At 35.7% G+C, this 15,495-nt stretch overlaps 1 protein-coding gene across 2 annotated transcripts in view; it reads right to left on the bottom strand.

Moving 5' to 3' along the window:
- CHM (CHM Rab escort protein) overlaps positions 1-15,495 on the bottom strand; it is a 198,447-nt gene that overhangs the window by 25,500 nt on the left and 157,452 nt on the right. Inside the window, exon 13 of one of the 2 annotated variants that reach the window (XM_067724235.1) lies at positions 3,584-3,732. The exons of the other annotated variant lie outside the window; for it this stretch is intronic. Coding sequence (XP_067580336.1) covers positions 3,599-3,732 — 134 coding nt within the window. The 3' untranslated portion in view covers positions 3,584-3,598. Of the gene's footprint in view, positions 1-3,583; positions 3,733-15,495 lie in introns of those variants that run through there. 2 annotated transcript variants of the gene reach the window in all.

Below are 15,495 nucleotides of genomic sequence, written 5' to 3'. Positions count from 1 at the left end.
TTTGCTCACTTACAAATTATTTTAAAAGAAAATAAATTCCATATTAGATTCATTTAGGATATAAAAAAGGATGAGTTGAAAATAAAGATGTAAGGTATGTTTTGAAAGATGCACTATGTGTGTAAAAAATATAACTTGTTCACCTTTGGAAAACATAATAAATAAATTTCAAATATTTAAAAATCTTAAAACTTGAATCAAATTACCTGAAGGGAGGGGAAGTTAAATTGATTTATAGATTAAAAAAATGTAACATTACTACTTTAAAAAGATAAAATAACTAGGCTAACCTAGGGTTGCTTAGAAAACCCCTACATTAATGGATAACAATGATTTGCTATCAGTGTATCAAATACACTTAACCAATACTGACCTCTGTTTATATTGCAATTACAGTAAGACCTCATTTATTCAGAAGTATTTCATCCACAATCAAGAACCAGGAAGTGTGCCCAACCCCCCTGAAGAAAGGCTTCAGCACCCAAGGTAGATGTTACAATACCCATAGACTAACACAACCACTTTCTCAGGACTTGGTTATGTTAATATTACATCAATTTCAACAAGCTTGGCTATCTTGTTTTCTGGCCCTCTGCAGATTCCAAGTAGCAAATAAGGGAGAAGAGCAGTGTGTGGAAAGAGCGGCCAGAAAGAACATCCTGACAGTTGCATGAAAACAGCTGGAGGAAGACATATAAAACGTAGATGTAAGAAATGATAAAAGCATCACAGTCTAGGGTCATTTAGCATAGGAACAAATAGACTTAAACACCTCAATAGGCCTCAAGGGCATCACTGGATTACAATGAAATATAATAAATAATGTTCACAATATCCCTAAATTATAAGAAAAAGGTTAACTATATATAAAATAGGTAACTAGTAAGGACCTACTGTACAGCACAGGGAACTCTACTCAATACTCTGTAATGGCCTATATAGGAACAGAATCTAAAAAAGAATGGATATATGTATATGTATAAGTGATTCACTTTGCTGTGCACCTGAAACTAACACAACATTGTAAATCAACTATACTCCAATAAAAATTAAATTAAAAAAGTTAGGGACCAGAAAACAAAACAAACAAACAAAAAAAGGTTAAATTATGTTTCATATATTCAGTATACTATGGCAAAGGAAATGTGTGAAACATGCTAGGAAGGTAATTATTAAAAAACTTCAATCCTAATAAATTTCAATCCTGAAAGGATACATTTCAGCTATCTGAAGAATGCATTTGAGGAGACTACAGCACCCTAGGGGGTGCTAAAAAAATGATGCATTACTGACCAGTATTTACAAGCTAATTGATATTCCTAACTGGCTCTCAAACTTCTCCTATCTAACCTCAATTCCATTGTAATGAAAACTCATTTAACAAGTCACCTAAAATATTTTCATTTTGAACAAATGGTATTTCCAGTTTCCTTAGAAGGAATCTCTGCCAGGCATTTCTGGTCTGTACACAGATCAGAAGTCTGCTTTTGGAGCAGGAAATTATTCTGAAATAAATACAGATAATCACTGGCTCAGTTCACCAACACATGTGTCCAAGAGTATTCATCCATGTTTTTGGAACACACCTCTATGGTTCCTACGATCTCTCTAACTCTGGTGATCAATTTTTAAGTAAAAACTAATAGGTACTGAGCACTTTTAAGTGCCACACACTGTTCACATGAATTTGATCCTGATAACAATCCTGAGGTAGGTACTATCATCATCCCTATTTTATAGATAAGGAAGCTGAGGCACAGAGAGATTAAGTAATTTTCCTAAGGTCAATCCAACTAGTATGTAAAAGAGCTGGGATTCGAACCCAGACTGTTCTCAACTACCATACAATACTGTATCGTTAGAATGCATCTTTCTTGTTAAATGAACTATACACTATCCCCATACTACCTGAAGGTAAACATCAATTGTACACTTACGGTTTTACAAATTCTAAATCAAGCCAAATATAAGCCATGAAAATTTCTTAAATTAAGAATACTAAAAGGTTAAAGTAAATTTAAGGCATTTTAATGTCTTAAGTACATTCTTGGCCACATACTTAAAGACTACGGTGCGGTGCAGTATTGACATAGCATTAGATGAAGAATTAAAAGGTCTAAAACGTGATTTGTAAAAAGAAAAATTAAAATTGTTTACAAATTGAAAATATTGAGAGAATTATATGTTCTAGCTTATTACACAATGCCTAAAACATTAATATAAGATTGTCTTAAACAAAAGACTACAAAATGAATTTTATGTCTGCTTCACTGAATGCAACACAGCAATTGAAAAATATTTAATATAAAGTACCAGAGTATTGGTCAACCCTGAATTATACTGTAAAAGGTCACAAATTTCTACCCTGTTCAAAATGGGAAGAAAGTAAAAGCTGGTGCTGATTCAAGAATGAGCAAGTTTGAGCAGTAGATACTCAACAGAGGTAAAGATAAACTGAGTACCAGAATTAGTCAACGAGTACTTAGTATGTGCTCAGAAAGAATAACATAAAACCTTCATTAACTAAGAGCAGAGTAACTGTGGCAAATGTAAATTCCCTTGTTTTTTCATATTTATTTAAGTGGAGAAAAACACCTTTGAAATCAATAACATCATTAAAAGGAAAAAAATCATTAGATATAGATTGCTGTGGCTAATGAAGAATGGACTATACTAGAGTTAGGCTTCAATAAAACCCAGTATTTAAAGTAAAAAAAAAAGACTTAAGGACCTACTGTATAGAACAGGGAGCTATATTCAATATCTTGTAATAACCTATAATAGAAAAGAATCTGAAAAATAATATATATATAAAACTGAATCACTTTGCTGAACATCTGAAACACTGTAAATCAACTATACTTCAATTAAAAAAGACAAATTTTTATTAAACAATTCCTATTTTTTGTCTAGAAGCCATAATTTTGTCATATGTCTTACAAACAAGCTAATTTGCTCATGAATAATGTATCTTTAAAATGCATTTCACTGTTGAACAACTGAACTATAAATCACCAAACTTCACATCATTTACTTTCTATACATTTCATTTTATTAACTTTGAGGAATGAATTCAAGTCACAAAGCCTCAATGGTATATACTTTGATTATGTTTGATTTACTCAGGTACAACTGCATTAGTTACAATGGCTGCCAACATTTGTCTTCAAGTGATTCTTCCAAGAGGAAGAACGATGAGTTTAGATTATGATTTCAACATTACAGCCTCAATTTTTAGAACAAGTGAAGGCTTTTGGTTCCACTCAGCTGGCAATACTGATTATTATGTGCCTATCATTTATAAAATGGGACCAAAGTCTAGATGTACTTGTCTACTTAAGTAACAGTTTTAAGGGAAAATAAGCCACAGTAAAACCCACTTAATGAATAAAAAATATCAAATTTACACAACATTTAGAATTTATTCTAATACTATAATATTTTAGTTTTTGATTTCTACAAAATGATGAGCACATGGATGATCATTAACAGCTCATCATAATTAGTATAAATATGAGAAAACCACAACATAGCTAACCTAGATATATAAAAACAAGAACATTCAGACAGAATAGTAAAAAGTCTTCTCTCAAGAATCCTAATTGTGATAAATTCTTCTGAAGATACTTTTTTTTCCAAGTATGAGTAATGTCAAATTCCATAGTACTCCTCCCTCAAAAGGTGGGTTCTTACACCATAAATATTCAGCACTTTCACTTCTTGGTGCTTGACCTGGGAAATAATGAAAATTTTCTCTGAAGAAACAATTATATAAATTTTAAAAACCTGTTCTATTGGGTTCAGGATATGTTTTATTCAAAAGGTTCAGGAAAAAAGACAAAACTCTTAAAAGAGATTTAGAAGTAAAAGTAGAGAGAAGAGAATGACTATGTAACACTATAAGCTAAGAAATTTGTCTATAACCAGGGAGCTTCAAAAGGAAAATAAAATGAGCTGGGAACAGGTTTGGATACATAAAATAAACACATCCATAGTCTTTTTTTTTCTTTTTCCTGACTTAAAAAAAATATCAAGAGAAAAGGAAAGCGTGGTTTAAAGTACTCTGTTATATTATCAGAGTAGTTCTCTTTCAGAAGAGAAACTAATTATCAAGAACAGAACAACTTGTGACTAGTTGTGACATGAATGACTCAATTAGGGCAGCATCAGAAAATACACTTTTAAAGACTTTAACGTCCAAGTTACAAAGTCTGTGAACAGGCCCAAAACATAAGAAAAGGAGGAGGAAAAAAAGAAGCCAAACTTTAAGCAATAAAAGAGAGTGAATGGTGATGTCAGTTTATATCTCAGTGTATTTCTTAAATCTCCTTAATATACCATATAAAGTATTAACTCTATTAAAACTATTAACTAGGACTTTTTAAATACATGCATATTATTAAAGGAAGAAAGCATACAAGATTTAAAAATGAACATGAACTTCTTTTTTTCTCTGGAACAAGGCAACCTATAAATAATAAATTCGAACTTATCTCTTTCAGTCAACCTTCCTGGTATAAGCTGCCTTACTATTGAGACTGAAAAACCAAAACCAGTCCATTTATCTATACTGCTGGTTTTATATTTATAAATTGATTAAGCTATAGCAAAGATCTGTAAGATAATTTAATCACAGAAAAAAAGAAGTGAGAAAGTTGGAGACAGCTTTAAAAGAAAAAGGATCTTAGCTATTTTGCTTAAAATACTGTCACATACATTATTAAAAACGTACACAGGACAGGTGGCTTTCTGCACACACATGCAAAATCTGACCATTAAGGGTGTTCGATTTGTATGGGATCTTTCTAAATTCTTTAGACTAACTCCCACCACCAACTTCTAATGAAGAAATCAAGACACAAGAAAATAAGAAATTTGTTCAAGGTTAAATAACTAATTGGAAGTAGTAATTCTGTAGACACTTCGGACAATATTCTCTCCACTATACCAGTATGCTCCTTACATTTCCTATAAAGTCAAGCTGGAAATTGATTCCCACAACATTAGGTACATAAAATAAAAAACAAATTATTAAAATAATTTTTCATTTCAATTTCATGACATATTAAGACAGAGTGCTTTAAAATCCTTTGTTTTCATTTGCTAGGGGGTAAAAAATTTCTAAGAAACTTTAGTATTTTAGCTTTAAAGTTAGAAAATGTCACTTTAGAAACAAGACTTTGATGGAGCCCGTGTTTCCGCAGAGATGGAACTCCCGGCTGGGGGTCTCTTCCCTCCGTCGTCATGGAACTGCCACAGAGCCCGAGGGGAGGGCGGCCTCAATGAGGCTGCCGGCTCTGGAGGGGCCCCGGCAGCCGAAGCTGCGACAGTCCTCGGGACTGCGGGCCGGACGTGGACCTGCCCACCAGAAAGACAAGATCCAGCCTCATCCACCAGAACACAGGCACTAGTCCCCTCCACCAGGAAGCCTACACAACCCACTGAACCAAACTTAGCCACTGCAGACAGACACCAAAAAAAACGGAAACAACGAACCTGCAGCCTGCAAAAAGGAGACCCCAAACACAGTAAGATAAGCAAAATGAGAAGACAGAAAAACACACAGCAGATGAAGGAGCAAGATAAAAACCCAACAGACCTAAAAAATGAAGAAGAAATAGGCAGTCTACCTGAAAAAGAATTTAGAATAATGATAGTAAAGATGATACAAAAACTTGGAAATAGAATAGATAAAATACAAGAAACATTTAACAAGGAACTAGAAGAACTAAAGATGAAACAAACAACGATGAACAACACAATAAATGAAATTAAAAATACTCTAAATGGGATCAATAGCAGAATAACTGAGGCAGAAGAACGGATAAGTGACCTGGAAGATAAAATTGTGGACATAACTACTGCAGAGCAGAATAAAGAAAAAAGAATGAAAAGAACTGAGGACAGTCTCAGAGACCTCTGGGAAAACATTAAATGCACCAACATTAGAATTATAGGGGTTCCAGAAGAAGAAGAGAAAAAGAAAGGGACTGAGAACATATTTGAAGAGATTATAGTTGAAAACTTCCCTAATATGGGAAAGGAAATAGTTAATCAAGTCCAGGAAGCACAGAGAGTCCCATACAGGATAAATCCAAGGTGAAATACGCCAAGACACATATTAATCAAACTGTCAAAAATTAAATACAAAGAAAACATACTAAAACAGCAAGGGAAAAACAACAAACACACAAGGGAATCCCCATACGGTTAACAGCTGAACTTTCAGCAGAAACTCTGCAAGCCAGAAGTGGGTGGCAGGACATATTTAAAGTGATGAAGGAGAAAAACCTGCAACCAAGATTACTCTACCCAGAAAGGATCTCATTCAGATTTGATGGAGAAATTAAAACTTTTACAGACAAGCAAAAGCTGAGAGAGTTCAGCACCACCAAACCAGCATTACAACAACTGCTAAAGGAACTTCTTTAGGCAAGAAACACAAGAGAAGGAAAAGACCTACAATAACGAACCCAAAACAGTTAAGAAAATGGGAATAGGAACACACATATCGATAATTACGTTAAATGTAAATAGACTAAATGCTCCCACCAAAAGACACAGATTGGCTGCATGGATACAAAAACAAGACCCACATATTTGCTGTCTCCAGAGAGCCACTTCAGACCTAGAGACACATACAGACTGAAAGGAAGGGGATGGAAAAAAGAAATTTCATGCAAATGGAAACCAAAAGAAAGCTGGAGTAGCAATTCTCATATCAGACAAAATAGACGTTAAAATAAAAACTATTAGAAGAGACAAAGAAGGACACTACATAATGACCAAGGGATTGATCCAAGAAGAAGATATAACAATTGTAAATATTTATGCACCCAACATAGGAGCACCTCAATACACAAGGCAAATACTAACAGCCATAAAAGGGGAAATCGACAGTAACACATTCATAATAGGGGACTTTAACACCCCACATTCACCAATGGACAGGTCATCCAAAATGAAAATACGGAAACACAACCTTTAAATGATACATTAAAAAAGATGGACTTAATTGATATTTATAGGACATTCCATCCAAAAACAACAGAATACACATTTTTCTCAAGTGCTCATGAAACATTCTCCAGGATAGATCGTATCTTGGGTCACAAGTCAAGCCTTGATAAATTTAAGAAAATTGAAATTGTTTCAAGTAACTTTTCCAACCACAACGCTATGAGACTAGATATCAATTACAGGAAAAGATCTGTAAAATATACAAACACATGGAGGCTAAACAATACACTACTTAATAACGAAGTGATCACTGAAGAAATCAAAGAGGAAATCAAAAAATACCTAGAAAAAAATGACAGTGGAGACACGATGAACCAAAATCTATGGGATGCAGCAAAAGCAGTTCTAAGAGGGAAGTTTATAGCAATACAATCCTACCTTAGGAATCAGTAAACACCTTGAATAAACAACCTAACCTTGCACCTAAAGCAATAAGAGAAAGAAGAACAAAAAAACCCCAAAGTCAGTAGAAGGAAAGAAATCATAAAAATCAGATCAGAAATAAATGAAAAAGAAATGAAGGAAATGATAGCAAAGATCAATAAAAGTAAAAGCTGGTTCTTTGAGAAGATAAACAAAATTGACAAACCATTAGCCAGACTCATCAAGAAAAAAAGGGAGAAGACTCAAATCAATAGAATTAGAAATGAAAAAGGAGAAGTAACAACTGACACTGCAGAAGTACAAAAGATCATGAGAGATTACTACAAGCAACTCTATGCCAATAAAATGGACAACCTGGAAGAAATGGACAAATTCTTAGACATGCACAACCTGCCAAGACTGAATCTGGAAGAAATAAAAATATGAACAGACCAATCACAAGCACTGAAATTGAAACTGTAATTAAAAATCTTCCAACAAACAAAAGCCCAGGACCAGATTACTTGACACGCGAATTCTATCAAACATTTAGAGAAGAACTAACACCTATCCTTCTCAAACTCTTCTAAAATATAGCAGAGGGAGGAGCACTCCCAAACTCCTTCTACGAGGCCACCATCACCTTGATACGAAAACCAGAGAAGGATGTCACAATGAAAGAAAACTACAGGCCAATATCACTGATGAACATAGACGCAAAAATCCTCAATACTAGCAAACAGAATCCAACAACACATTAAAAGGATCATACAGCATGATCCAGTAGGGTTTATTCCAGGAATGCAAGGATTCTTCAATATATGCAAAACAATCAATGTGATAAACCATATTAACAAACTGAAGGAGAAAAACCATATGATCATCTCAATAGATGCAGAGAAAGCTTTTGACAAAATTCAACACCCATTTATGATAAAAACCCTGCAGAAAGTAGGCATAGAGGGAACTTTCCTCAACATAATAAAGGCCATATATGACAAACCCACAGCCAACATCATCCTCAATGGTGACAAGCTGAAAGCATTTCCACTAAGATCAGGAACAAGACAAGGTTGCCCACTCTCACCACTCCTATTTAACATAGTTTTGGAAGTTTTAGCCACAGCAATCAGAGAAGAAAAGGAAATAAAAGGAATCCAAATCGGAAAAGAAGAAGTAAAGCTGTCACTGTTTGCGGATGACATGATAGTATACATAGAGAATCCTAAAGATGCTACCAGAAAACTACTAGAGCTAATCAATGAAGCTGATAAAGTAGCAGGATACAAAATTTATGCACAGAAATCTCTGGCATTCCTGTACACTAATGATGAAAAATCTGAAAGTGAAATCAAGAAAACACTCCCATTTACCATTGCAACAAAAAGATTAAAATATCTAGGAATAAACCTACCTAAGGAGACAAAAGACTTGTATGCAGAAAATTATAAGACACTGATGAAAGAAATTAAAGATGATACAAATAGATGGAGAGATATACCATGTTCTTGGATTGGAAGAATCAACATTGTCAAAATGACTCTACTACCCAAAGCAATCTACAGATTAAATGAAATCCCTATCAAACTACCACTGGTATTTTTCACAGAACTAGAACAAAAAAATTCACAATTGGTATGGAAACACAAAAGACCCAGAATATCCAAAGCAATCTGGAGAACGAAAAACGGAGCTGGAGGAATCAGGCTCCCTGACTTCAGACTATACTACAAAGCTACAGTAATCAAGACAGTATGGTATTGGCACAAAAACAGAAAGATAGATCAATGTAAAAGGATAGAAAGCCCAGAGATAAACCCACACACATATGGTCACCTTATCTCTGATAAAGGAGGCAGGAAGGTACAGTGGAGAAAGGACAGCCAGTTCAATAAATGGTGCTGGGAAAACTGGACAGGTACATGTAAAAGTATGAAATTAGATCACTCCCTAACACCATACACAAAAATAAGCCCAAAATGGATTAAAGACCTAAATGTAAGGGGAGAAACTATCAAACTCTTAGAGGAAAACATAGGCAGAACACTCTATGACATAAATCACAGCAAGATCCTTTTTGACCCACCTCCTAGAGAAATGCAAATAAAAACCAAAATAAACAAATGGGACCTAATGAAACTTCAAAGCTTTTGCACTGCAAAGGAAACCATAAACAAGACCAAAAGACAACCCTCAGAATGGGAGAAAATATTTGCAAATGAAGCAACTGACAAAGATTAATCTCCAAAATTTATAAGCAGCTCATGCAGCTCAGTAACAAGAAAACAAACAACGCAATCCAAAAATGGGCAGAAGACCTAAATAGACATTTCTCCAAAGAAGATATACAGAGTGCCAAGAAACACATGAAAGAATGCTCAACTTCATTAATCATTAGAGAAATGCAAATCAAAACTACAATGAGATATCATCTCACACCAGTCAGAATGGCCATCATCAAAAAATCTAGAAACAATAAATGCTAGAGAGGGTGTGGAGAAAAGGGAACCCTCTTGCACTGTTGGTGGGCATGTAAGTTGATATAGCCACTGTGGAGAACAGTATGGAGCTTCCTTAAAAAAAACTACAAATAGAACTACCATATGACCCAGCAATCCCACTACTGGGCATATACCCTGAGAAAAATATAATTCAAATAGTGTCAAGTACCAAAATGTTCATTGCAGCTCTATTTACAATAGCCCAGAGATGGAAACAACCTAAGTGTCCATCATCGGATGAATGGATAAAGAAGATGTGGCTCATATATACAATGGAATATTACTCAGCCATAAAAGGAAACAAAATTGAGTTATTTTAATGAGGTGCATAGACCTAGAGTCTGTCATACAGAGTGAAGTAAGTCAGAAAGAGAAAGACAAATACCGTATGCTAACACATATGTATGGAATTTAAGAAAAAAAATGTCATGAAGAACCTAGGTGTAAGAAAGGAACAGACACAGACCTACTAGAGAATGGACTTGAGGATATGGGGAGGGGGAAGGGTAAGCTGTGACAAAGCGAGAGAGAGGCATGGACATATCTACACTACCAAACGTAAGGTAGATAGCTAGTGGGAAGCAGCCGCATAGCACAGGGAGATCAGGTCGGTGCTTTGTGACCACCTGGAGGGGTGGGATAGGGAGGGTGTGAGGGAGGGAGACGCAAGACAGAAGAGATATGGTAACACATGTATATGTATAACTGATTCACTTTGTTACAAATCAGAAACTAACACACCATTGTAAAGCAATTATATTCCAATAAAGATGTAAAAAAATAAAAAAAGAAGAAACAAGACTATGCAGGTAGTTTTTTTTTTTTTTACTCAAAGTACTAAGCATAATGTACATATTGGGTTGACCAAAAGGTTCATTTGGCTTTTTCCATAAGATGGCTCTAGTAGCACTTAGTTTTCTTTAACTTTATTCAAAACAGTTTTCTTAGACTGTATGTGAGAGCTGTCATATCAGTGTGCATTTACGAAAGACTTATCAAAATTTGTGAATTTTTGTGTAGCAATTTTAATATTGAACATGGAATTAAAAAAGCAATTTTCTGCATATTCTTCTTTATTATTTCAGGAAAGGTAAAAATGCAACTGAAACGCACAAAAAGATATGTGCAGTGTATGGAGAAGGTGCTGTGACTGATCCGAACATGTCAAAAGTGGTTTGCGGTCTTCCCTGGTGGCGCAGTTGTTGAGAATCTGCCTGCTAATGCAGGGGACACGGGTTTGAGCCCAGGTCTGGGAAGATCCCACGTGCCACGGAGCAACTAGGCCCGTAAGCCACAACTAGTAAGCCTGCGTGTCTGGAGCCTGTGCTCCGCAACGAGAGGCCACGACAGTGAGAGGCCCGCACACCGCGATGATGAGTGGCCCCCACTTGCCACAACTAGAGAAAGCCCTCACACAGAAACGAAGACCCAACACAGCCAAAAATAGAAATAAATAAATTAAAAGAAGGCTCAACATTTAAAAAAAAAAGTGGTTTGAGAAGTTCTGTGCTGGAGATTTCTAGCTGGAAGATGCTCCATGGTCAGGTAGACCAGTTGAAGTTGATAGTGATCAAATCGAGACATTAATTGAGAACAATAAACATTATACCATGTGGGAGATAGCCGACATACTCAAAATATCCAAATCAAGTGTTGAAAATCATTTGCATCAGCTTGGTTATGTTAATCGCTTTGATGTTTGGGTTCCACTAGGGAAAAAAACCTTCTTGACCGTATTTCCGCATGCAATTCTCTACTGAAACGTTCCGTTTTTAAAACAAATTGTGACAGGCAATGAAAAGTGGATACTGTACTATAATGTGGAAGAAAAGAGATTGTGGGGCAAGCTAAATGAACCACCACCAACCACACCAAAGGCCGGTCTTCATCTAAACAACGTGATGTGTATATGGTGGGATTGGAAGGGAGTCCTCTATTATGAGCTCCTTCCAGAAAATCAAACGATTAATTCCAAAAAGTACTGTTCCCCATTAGACCAACTGAAAGCAGCACTCGACAAAAAGCATCTGGAAATAGTAAACAGAAAACGCGTAATCTTCCATCAGGATACCACAAGACCACATGTATTTTTGATGACCAGGCAAAAACTGTTACAGCTTGGCTCGGAAGTTCTGATTCATCCGCTGTATTCACCAGACGTTGCACCTTCGGATTCCATTTATTTCGGTCTTCACAAAATTCTCTTAATGGAAAAAGTGTCAGTTCCCCGGAAGACTCTAGAAGGCACCTGGAACAGTTCTTTGCTCAAAAAGATAAAAAGTTTTGGGAAGATGGAATTATGAAGTTGCCTGAAAAATGGCAGAAGGTAGTGGAACAAAAGGGTGAATACATTGTTCAATAAAGCTCTTGGTGAAAATGAAAAATGTGTCTTACTTTTACTTAAAAACTGAAGGCACTTTTTGGCCAACCCAATACTTAAGTTCTAGGAATAGAAATGGCAAGCCATGGTTCTGTTCCTCATATTGGATAAGAAATGTAAAGCTAATTATGCTACAACTACTCTGAGAAACAGTATAGCATGGTGGTTAAAAGTGTAAGCCCTAGAGTCAGACTGTCCGGGTTCAAATTCTGCTTCTCCTTCTTACTAAATCTGTGACCCTGGGTGAATCATTTACCTTTTCTGTGTCTCAGTTTCCTCATCTGAATAATAGAAAAGACAATGGCACCTATCTCAGATTTGTTGTGAGGGATAAGTTAATCCATGTGAAGAACTTAGAACAGAGCCTGCATATATTAAGTACTTGATAAATGTTAATTATCATTACTATTAAATTGTAATAAATGTTAACTTAGAAAGAAGTTCGAGTTCTACCTAAATATAGGAGCAAAAGCCTAAGTACATGAATGAGGCAGGGGAAGGTGATAATATTTGAACTAAGATTTGAAGGATGAACAGGCATTTAAACCAGTCTGCAAGGACAACCCTTACGAAGCTTATGACAGTCTCTGTGTGAAATGCAGGGGTGAGTAGACAAAAGTTTGCCTCAACACAAATTGCTTTAATAGATATTGTCAAAGAATACACTTCATCCAAAGGTGGGGATCTCCTATATTTGGAAAGTGCAGAGATGTCCTACCACCATTTCTTACCACATAACATTTAACCCTGGAGAATTTAATAATATGAGGGATTCCTCTATAGTGATTCCATGAATAAATATAACTCTATTATATGAGAAAGCTACTAAGACAAATACATACATGTGAAATGCATTTTAGTGTTTCCCCCAAAGAATATATTGGAAATTTAACAATGTCAAAATTCCAAGGAAATGTCCCGGTGATGTTTAAAATAACTAAGATATTGCTTTTTTAAAAAAAATGTGAAGATCACAGTACCACTTCATGCTACATATGACTACAGAACACAAAGATACATGCTTTGTTCTTCTCAATCATTAGAAAGACTTTCCTGAATGAGCTGACCTGAAGAAGAGGTTTGGGGATGAGAAAGTATACACACACATAAATAAATGAATTAAGCAGGAACAGAATCCAAATGACAAAGAAGGAAGGAGCCACATGGGAAAGGGCTAACTTAAGATGGGTCACTGATTAGTATGTTGTGAGGCAATTTGGAAAAGTGGTTTAAAATTTCAGGAAATTATGTATCAAAGTAGGAAGGTTTGATAGTAATGAAGCATAAAGAAAAATGCTCAAATTTAATGACCACTTGAAACATTTTTATACTGTAGCAGCCTGGAAATAAACACCCCGAACTGTGGATTAAATTGTACATAATCAAAATTATAACGAACATCTGGTATAGTATGTCAAATTTTGGCTACACTATTATACATGTCTGTAATATGATCCCTTATCTTTGTGGCATAACCAGTTAAATCTGTTTTTAATTCATACTGTAGAGAAATCAGAAAATCAAGGTAAACAAATAAAAAAAAAAGTTAGTTACCTGTCTTCCCACCATTTAGGGATAACCACTGTTACGACTATTTTGGCATATACTCTTTGGAATTTGTTTCCTATACAGTGATGTACCAATAAATACACGTATGTGTCTGCATATGTATATATAAACACACAAATAGGTTCATCCCTCACAATACAAAATTAGTTCAAAAATTTTACTCATGACAGAAAATTTATATAAGCAAACTTTATGTTATCATTATAGTTAATATGAAACTGCAAAGTTTCTTTTTTTTTTACATCTTTATTGGAACATAATTGCTTTACAATGGTGTGTTAGTTTCCGCTTTATAACAAAGTGAATCAGTTATACATATACATATGTTCCCATATCTCTTCCCTCTTGTGTCTCCCTCCTTCCCACCCTCCCTATCCCACCCCTCTAGGTGGTCACAAACCATCGAGCTGATCTCCCTGTGCTATGTGGCTGCTTCCCACTAGCTATCTATTTTACGTTTGGTAGTGTATATATGTCCATGCCACTCTCTCACTTTGTCACAGCTTACCCTTCCCCCTCCCCAAATCCTCAAGTTCATTCTCTAGTAGGTCTGCGTCTTTATTCCCGTCTTACTCCTAGGTTCTTCATTACATTTTTTTCTTAGATTCCATATATATGTGTTAGCATACGGTATTTGCCTTTCTCCTTCTGACTTACTTCACTCTGTATGACAAACTCTAGGTCCATCCACCTCACTACAAATAGCTCAATTTCATTTCTTTTTATGGCTGAGTAATATTCCATTGTATATATGTGCCACATCTCCTTTATCCATTCATCCGAAGATGGGCATTTAGGTTGCTTCTATGTCCTGGCTATTGTAAATAGTGCTGCAATAAACATTGAGGTGCATGTATCCTTTTGAATTATGGGTTTCTCCGGGTATACGCCCAGGAGTTGGATTGCTGGATCACATGTCAGCTCTATTTTTAGTTTTCTAAGGAACCTCCACACTCTTCTCCATAGTGGCTGTACCAATTTCTATTCCCACCAACAGTGTAGGAAGGTTCCTTTTTCTCCACACCCTCTCCAGCATTTATTGTTTTTAGATTTTGTTTTTTTTTTTTTTTTTTTTTTTGCGGTACACGGGCCTCTCACTGTTGTGGCCTCTCCCGTTGCGGAGCACAGGCTCCAGACGCGCAGGCTCAGCGGCCATGGCTCACGGGCCCAGCCACTCCGCGGCATGTGGGATCTTCCCAGACCGGGGCATGAACCCGTGTCCCCTGCATCGGCAGGTGGACTCCCAACAACTGTGCCACCAGGGAAGCCCTGTTTGTAGATTTTTTTGATGATGGCCATTCTAACCGCTGTGAGGTGATACCTCATTGTAGTGTTGATTTGCATTTCTCCAATAATTAGTGATGCTGAACAGCTTTTCATGAATGTTTATTTTTAATTATTTTTTTACCCTTAATGTTTATATTGTGCTTATAAGTTGATAAGAAAAGAATAATCAATAGACAAATGAAATGAATAAGGGATTCATAGAAAAAGTATAAATACCCAATAAACACTAAGAAAGGATGGTCAACTTCATGAATTATTAAATACACATTTAAACAAAATATTTTCTACTTTCAAACTGGCAATGGAGATTTGATAATACCCAGTGCTCTTGTTTGTTTAGAGAAACAGACATGTTTGCTTATAAACTACCAGTGG

The sequence above is a fragment of the Pseudorca crassidens genome, chromosome X (genome assembly GCF_039906515.1).
Source record: "Pseudorca crassidens isolate mPseCra1 chromosome X, mPseCra1.hap1, whole genome shotgun sequence".
NCBI lineage: Eukaryota > Metazoa > Chordata > Mammalia > Artiodactyla > Delphinidae > Pseudorca > Pseudorca crassidens.
The sequence above is the reverse complement of the archived record's forward strand: the minus strand, read 5'-3'. Positions and strand labels throughout refer to the sequence as shown.